Source organism: Lygodium microphyllum, chromosome 27, assembly GCF_053477565.2.
Source record: "Lygodium microphyllum isolate KBCC chromosome 27, Lygodium_microphyllum_v1.1.10, whole genome shotgun sequence".
Classification (NCBI taxonomy): domain Eukaryota; kingdom Viridiplantae; phylum Streptophyta; class Polypodiopsida; order Schizaeales; family Lygodiaceae; genus Lygodium; species Lygodium microphyllum.
Genome location: NC_141161.1, coordinates 69,867,680 through 69,875,851, shown reverse-complemented (window position 1 = coordinate 69,875,851; position 8,172 = coordinate 69,867,680). Strand labels below are relative to the sequence as shown.

The following is an 8,172-nucleotide window of genomic DNA, read 5'->3' as shown; positions in this document are numbered from 1 at the left end:
TGACCTACTAGAGCCATAATTAGGTTCTTATATCCTACATCATACAAGGTGCCAAACTACTGCCTCTAGGACACAACCCATGACCTTGGGTTTATTACACCATTTCGCTACCACTAGAGCTAGCCATTCTTGGCTCCATAACAAAGTTTTTTAAAAGGAAAAGAGAACGTTACAATAAAGTTTCTTTTTAATTTTGAAGGAGGTCATGAGGGAGGGACTACACACTCGCGGTACATATTACATGATAATACATATGATGATACACACCGCCTCTCTCTTGCATGTCACCGGCCAGTAACCAGCTCACAAGAAACACAAAAACCAAGGCCCATATTCTCTCTCAGAGTAGAGTAGTACTGGAGGAGGGCTTCTCCGAAATTCCCCCACATGCTCTCTCTCTCTCTTTCTCTCTCTCTGTATATACATATATAAGCACATAAGACCCCATGATGTCTGCAGAATCAGCTAACTCAACTCTTTCCTGTTTAAATCTCGTACTTCTTCACCTTATACTTACCTTCCGGCTCCAGCTCTCTTGTTATTTCCCTGGGCAGCCGGCATTGATCTGCCATAACCCACTGCGCCCCACATTTGAGACTTCCAGACTCGTATTGTAAATACTGCATATCAGTCTGCATAGTGCTAGCTAGCTCTTCATCTGCTGGTCGTTGAGACTCAACCCGCGGCATAATCGTCGACAGCCATGGAGGTATGCACAGCTGCTATATTCCCTACGACAGCTTGCCCCATCTGCTTGTAATGATGCATTTGCTTACCTTTCCAATTCAACATCTTAACTTTGCAAGAATGTAGTGTAGCTCCTGAAGCGGTTTTACTCTGCGCCTTAGCGATATTTTGTTAACTAACTTGTGGGGTATAATTGCTAGTGCAGATGGTGGAGCTTCTGGTCCGAATGGACTGTGCCGGTTGTGAGAGAAGTGTGAGAAAGGCCCTGGTTAACCTCAAAGGTACAGGCAGCTGTTTCTTCTCTTTAATATGTTATGCTGCATGTGAATGTAAAGAGAGTTAACGTGTTAATGAAGACTGTGACTTATGAGCGCTCGTTAATCAACTGAACTGATTTGGAGATCACCAAGATTAGCTAACCAACTGATGAGATTAGGGACGTTTATGTTGAACGGATCAGCCCAAACATTTCTGAATCCTCAAGTGGTTATTGCCTATCAATAGAGCTGTTTGAGGTGTGTTAAATCAAATGCTGTGCTTAATCAGGGCATGTTCAGTGACAGTAAATGATCTGATGGTCTTAAATTCATGAATGGCAGGGGTGGAGAGTGTGGAGGTGGACCTGAAGAGATGCAAGGTGACGGTAACCGGCTATGTCGATAGAAAGAAGGTCCTCAAGGCAGCCAGGAAGACCGGCAAAAGGGTAGAGTTCTGGCCAGAGGCCCTCAATTATAGCAACTATAACAGCAGCGGCTATAATTACGATTATGGATCCGATAATTGCACTGACAACATGAATACCACCAACTATCACCAGCATCAACAGCAAGCTGCTGCTGTTGGCACAGACGGCATTGACACGGCAGTGAGCAATTACTTGAAGCACAGCAAGTCCTTTGCGCGGTCGTACAACTACCAGAAGCACGGCTACAACACTAGCAACACTAACGTGATCGCCAATCCTTCTCAATATGGCGCAGCCCATATAAATTATTACCAGAGCAGCACAAGTAGATACGGTGGACGTGATGACGATCTTGCGTCCACCATGTTCAGCGATGAGAACCCAAATGCTTGCTTCATCATGTAGATACAGAAACAGAGAACATATACCACCCCGCGGCCTCAGCCAGTGGACATTTTTGAGATCCACAGAGAATACAAGCTAACGGACGTTTTGGCATATTCCATGGTATCCTATCATAACATTCGACAGACACAATGTTGGCATCCTTTCTACGCGTGCATGTTGTCATGTCCCTTTCAATCAATAAGTGTGGCTCGTAGACTATTGAATGTTGGGATTTGGCTCGAAAGATGGCTTAGAATTTGGATTTGTGTTTGTTGGTAAAGTGGGGAGGTCGTGTTCAAAATCTACGAAAAGAAAATGGAACAAAGTGATTTTGATTGAATCTTCGAAAGTTAGAATTGAATTGCTTTGTACCGCAGTTACCGTTGCATTTTGAAACACAGCCTTTTAATAGCATTTGCAAGATCTTCCGGTTCATGAGGTAACCATACGTTGCAAACACTCCATCATCCATCTCTGATGAGCGTGTTACGTTTGTTTCCTCCTACATAGAGCTGGGTCAGGAACCCTTTTCAAGATTGTGCGAGAATGAAAAAGCCTAAATACATAGTTATACCTATAATTTCTCAAAGATATTGTGAGGATCAGTTAGAACAATCCATGTTGGGTTAAGTGGTTATTATCAACCACTCTTAGAAACACAAGAGAGAAAAAGAAGGCATCATCATGTATTTAAAAGATCTATTCAAGCTCCTTTTACCCTATCTTTTCTTCCATATTAGGCTCTTGCCAAGTTGGTAGCACTTGCCACATGGTCTCCCCTTAGCCCTCATAGGCCACATATGCCCTTGCAAGAGGAAACAATGTATGCCCAACATGAACAACATCCTAATATACACATGGAACAAATGATGCCTTCAATCAATTCCATGCTCTATCAAATGAACACTACAAATCACATGCTTTCTTGGTTTAATTATTTTGATCATATGACAAGCTATCATTCATGGATTGAAGAACAAAAAACCAAAGAAATAAGGACACTTCGAAGAAATAGCAACCATGTGGTATATTCAATAGCAAGAACATGTTAAAGAAAATTGGTAACAATTGAAACAATATCAGAATTGATTGCTACCTCTTCTTGATGAGGTGGAGGCTAGACGTGGAGGCCGTTAAAGCCCATAAAGGGCATTAACTACGCCTTAACTCCCTCCTCCGACTCGTGTTCTCCCCCCACTCTAAGCTCGCTCTCCATGCATGCATGGAGGCAAGAGAGGTGTCGATGGAGCCAATGCAAAGGAACAAACCATGATGGTGAAACAAAGAAGGAAGGATGAAGCTATGGAGGTCAACTATGTTGCTATTGGTGTAGATTTTGGCAATCCTACAAAGATTGAAAACTCATTGCAAGCTAACCAAAAGGCCTTCAACCAAAGGAAGAAGAGTGAGCTTGGCAAGGATAAGTTAGATTCTCTACTTTCCTAGATTCTTACTTTCTCTGCAAAGAAGGGGAACATTTTACTAGAGATTATCTACACAAGGAAGCCCCTAAGGAGCGCAACTCACAAGACAATGGGAAAAAACTAGACGTGTAGGCCATGCAATAGAAGAGCCTAGGATGCGAGAAGAAGGTAGAGAATGGCAATCATCAAGATGCCTTAGTCCAAAGAAGGAGCAAAAAAAGGTCCATGTGGCACATACAAGGGGTGAAGCTAATCAAAAGAGTGAAGAAGGAAACAAAGAAAATGTGCAACCAGCCACCAACAAAGCCAAAGGCAAGAATAGGAAGAAGGTTTAACTCCAAAAACTTGCCCGCAATTAGCCACTAGTTAACAAAAACTTCTATGTCATTCTTGATAAAAACGATGGTAAGAGTGAAGCTGCCATGTCAAAAGTCACAATGGTAACTTGGAATGTTAGGGGGCTTGGTGCTGAAGCCAAGAATGATGCATGTAGGAAACTCCTCGGATTGAGAAAGTGGACATGTTGGCTATTCAAGAGGTCAAGATGTGCACTGAGGATGCTAGAATACTAAGCTTTAAGGGATACAAAATATTTGGTTATCCTTGAAAGATTGTGAATACATTGCTAAAGTAATGACTAATCATCTAGCTACAGTACTACGCACAACCCCATACATGTTTGCAAATTATCATGCCAAAGTTACAACGTTCTTGGAGCCAAGTCAAGGTCTGTGAGAGAAGCCCTGGCACTAGTGAGGCCTTTCTCCAAAGAAGAACTCAAGTTTGCGGTGAAGAAGATGAAGAGGGACAAAGCCAAAGCCACAAGAATAGATGGCATTCCCTCGAATTTTACCACACACTATGGGATGCTTGTGTCAAGGATCTTATCAAATTTCTTGATCAAGTTTGCAAGGATGGCCACTTGCTTAAGGAGACCAACATTGGACTCATCAAACTCATCCCTAAATCTTTGGATAGAGCCAAGTTGAATGCTTGGAGACCACTCATAATGATGAATGTTCCTTACAAGATAATGGCCAAGGTTTTACCACTTACGATCAAATTCCTCCTTAGGCAGCTTATTCACCCTAACAGTACAGCTTCATCCATGGTAGGAAGATTCATGATAGAATTCTCAACTTAATCTTTTCAATTAACTTTGTTATGTCTTGTCGATCAAATTACCTGCTTATTAATATAGACTTTGAGAAAGCATAAACAAAATTAGCTAGGAGTTCATCCTTTAAGCAATGATAGCTACGGGCTTTGGCTCAAGCTTTGTGAACATGATTTGAACGCTCTTCTCTAATACTATTGCAATTGTACAAGTGAATGGGGTGTGTTTCAACCCCTTTGAGATCAAAATCGATTAGACAAGGATGCCCCCTTGCTCTTCCCTACCATCATTGACCCTCTCTTGAGATGCCTCAACCTAAAGGCCTCGAAGGGATTAATGAAAGGGCTCCCTATCCCTAGAAGCAAGCAATTTGTAGCCCAATTCTTTGCTGATGATAATTCCAACATAGTTATAGTTGAAAGACAATTGGTCCAAGAGCTGATTGCGCTCTATGAGGACTTTTGCAAGCTCTCGGGCTCTACATTTAGTGTACCCAAAACTGAAGTGGTCTTTCTTGGATTCTCCAATATCCTATGATGGGGCTCAAACTTGGGGTTCCAAACCATCCCTCATGAGCAAGTTTTCATGCACCTAGGTCACCCTCTTGGGGTGGAAATTTTAATGAAACAAGAAGCTAATTAGCTCCAAAACAAGGTCAGTGACAAATGGAAAGGGACCCCTACAAGTTGGCTAGTCAAGGTAGTGATTGTTAAAGTGATGCTTACATCCCTTATTGCCTTCCTTACCATGATCCTTAACCTAAGTTAGAGCCCTTGGAATTCCATAGAAAGAGACTTTGCAACCTTCCTCTAGCACAAACTACTTGGCAAGAGGGGATGGAGGTCCATCTCTTGGTCACTAGTAACTTCACCAAAAGTGGAGGGCAGATTGGGGGGTTCCAAGGTAGAGAGTGGAGGAAGATCATCCCTAATCAACATTGATTAGGTACTAGCTCTACAATTGCAAGATCAGAAGCTTGCCAAGGGGGTGATTGGTTGGATGGTCCCCATCCTCTCAAGGCAAAAACTAAATCTTATGGAAGAGGCAAAGTGGGCCGATGCCAAAGATAGATGAGGTGACTCCTCCCTAATGCAAGTCATATGGACCTCTTACTTCACCTATGACCCCCTGTGTGAAAAAGTGAACTAGAGAGAGTGAAAGAAGAGAGAGAAGGCTACACATGAGAGAGGAGTGTAGGAGAGAGAGAAAGAGAGCGATGAGGAGAGAGAAAGATAGAAAGAGGTGAGAAGCCATAGAAGCTGTGAGCAAGGTAATGAGGAAAGAGACTGTAATGTATTAATGTTTCAAAAGATGTGAAAAGTTACATGTCTCTCCCTTTTATACCTATGTCAATGTGACATGGTATAGGATGGATGGAATAGAGTACTACTCTGTTTTCAGCTATACAAATAGGAAAATGAATGAAAGATTAAAAACATATGGCCTGAAATGAAGGAATGAGAGTAAGCCTCAACTATATACATGATCAAGAGTGCCTCAAAAGTACTTGGATCCTTAAAGTCTTCAAATGATGGACTCAAAACGAAGTAGACAACTTGCTATAAGAACAAACCCTGCAGAACTAAATCTGCCATAACTTTTGATAGAAGTAACCAAACGAAGCGTGCCACATGTCAAAACATAGCTCTTGAAGAGTACTTTGATGCTATATAGGTGGTATAATTCTAAAAATTAAACAAAATAAAAACTATTCTAAAAAAATATGCTATCAAGACCTTGTCTACATCATAAGTAGCTCCATATCAGTATAGTTCAGCTACCAATGTGTCGCATACGTAAGAAAACTCATCTAGTATAGAATCAGGCCTCCAGGAATCTTACTCAAGTGGTGGCAAACCTCTCCACTTGATCAAATATTCAATGATAGAGTGAGAGCAAAGCTTCTTCTCACACTGACCTATGACATCCCCCTAGAATGTACTGAATAAGACCTTGTTCATCAATAGGTGACATCTCATCAATTATATCAACAGAATCACCATACAAAGGCTTGAGCTAACTAACATGGAATACATTATGAATCTTAGTGGAAGAGGGTAGCTCCAATCTATATGCCAAGTCTCCAATGCGCTTCAGGATCTTGTAGGACTCATAAAATCTGTGAGCAAGCTTATTACTAGTTCCATCCTTCAAAGTAGAATAACGAGACTTGGGCACCTTCAACAAAACTAATTCTCCTTCTTAGAACTATAAGGGTCGTCTTTTCTCATTTGCATATATCTTCATCTAGTCTTGGGCTTTCTTAATATTCATCTTACACTACTGAAGAAGGGTCTGCATTCTTTCCTATTCTACTTTACCGTGAGGATTGATTCTTTCATTGAAGATGACTATGGGTAAGGATATCTGATAACTATACATAGCCTCAAAGGGTGAAACTCCAATGCTAGCATGAGTGAAGTTATTGTAGGAAAACTTAGCCAAGTGTAACCAAGAACCCCATGAGTTGCGCACATTATAACAGAAATGGTGAAGATAAGTCTACAACCACTTGTTTACCCTTTCTATCTGTCTATCAGTTTATGGGGATGGTAGACTATAGAGGGAGCCAACTTAGTACCCATGGATGTGAATACTGCCTGCCAAAAGTTACCCATGAACTTTGAATCTTTGTCATGAACATTCACCTGCGATAATCCATGTAATCTGGGTCTTGGTTGGAATGAAATGGGTTGTCTTGGTGAGTCTATCCACCACCACATATATACTACTTCATCCCTTTTTGGTAGTAGGCAAGCCAATAATGAAGTCCATGGTAACGTGCATCCATTTGCTTGTATGAATAGGTAATGGCTGCAACAAACCACTTATCTTATGGATGTTATCCTTATTCTACTGACAATGCATGCATGACAAGGCATGCACTTCATAACAAAATCTTTGACATCTTTCCATAATCCCTTCCAATAAAAGCTTTTACCAATCCTATCATAGGTTTTGAAAACTTCAAGGTGTCCAACTAAGGCATAGAATGCAACTCCTCCATAATTTTTTGTAATCGAAAGGAACACTTCCACCTAGATCAAAAGAAAAAGTGTCGACAGGGCCATAAAAATATTCTTATCCAACTTCTTCCTCAACATCTTCATTTTCAGCAGTAGATACAAGTGCATTGACCTCATCAATGTCATCTTCAAAATCCTCAAAGACTAACATACTATGAACCTTGGCTTTTGCATTTTTGTATACACATTTTTTGTGGTGTGATCAGCTGTATACTTTTCTCCACATTTGAAGCATAATCCTTTTTCCTTTCGTTCTTTGTAGAGGTCCATAGGAATAGACTTTGGATTCATATTGGCTGAAATAGATTTAGGCTTGTTAAGTTGGCACTCTTAAGCTCCCACTTGGTGCATGATTGCTACCATAAACATTGCCAAATTGTCCTTGTTTTAAAATAGTCCTTGGTTGTCCATAACTAGGCTAAAATGGAAACTCCCTTCTTTATTTCCTTCCATAGTGCTCTACAAGCTCAATAGCTAGATTGGTAGGGTTTTGTGCCATAACATCAGCTGCTAATAAAGAAGGTTCTAAACCATACATATACTTGTGGAGTTTAGCTTCATCACTAATTCTCTCTACATACATGATAAGATTGAGGAATTAGCTTGTATAATCCATTATACTTAGGCCTCTTTGCTCTAGTCCATACCATCTCCGTGCCAATTTCTCTTTTTCAAGAGGAGAGACAAAAACCTCAACCATAAGTTTCTTGAATGCATTCTAATTCTCGACAAGTATGTTCTCCTTCTTAATGTATATCCACCAAGTATGTGCAAATCCCTTCAAATGCAAATATACAAAATGAATCTTCATATCATCAGTTCTAGGGAATATATTAAAGTAAGATT

At 40.7% G+C, this 8,172-nt stretch overlaps 1 protein-coding gene across 2 annotated transcripts; it reads left to right on the top strand.

Moving 5' to 3' along the window:
• Positions 1-376: 376 nt before the first annotated feature.
• LOC148012439 (heavy metal-associated isoprenylated plant protein 28-like) lies at positions 377-2,163 on the top strand. 2 transcript variants are annotated; one of them, XM_087669070.1, is made up of 3 exons: positions 377-756; positions 893-968; positions 1,287-2,163. In XM_087669070.1, the coding sequence occupies exons 1-3, from the start codon at positions 712-714 to the stop codon at positions 1,775-1,777; spliced, it is 612 nt and encodes a 203-aa protein (XP_087525196.1). In that variant the 5' UTR covers positions 377-711; the 3' UTR covers positions 1,778-2,163. The 2 variants fall into 2 exon arrangements, with proteins under 2 accessions (XP_087525196.1, XP_087525197.1); XM_087669071.1 differs by having other exon boundaries at positions 382-709; positions 1,287-2,161.
• Positions 2,164-8,172: the final 6,009 nt, after the last annotated feature.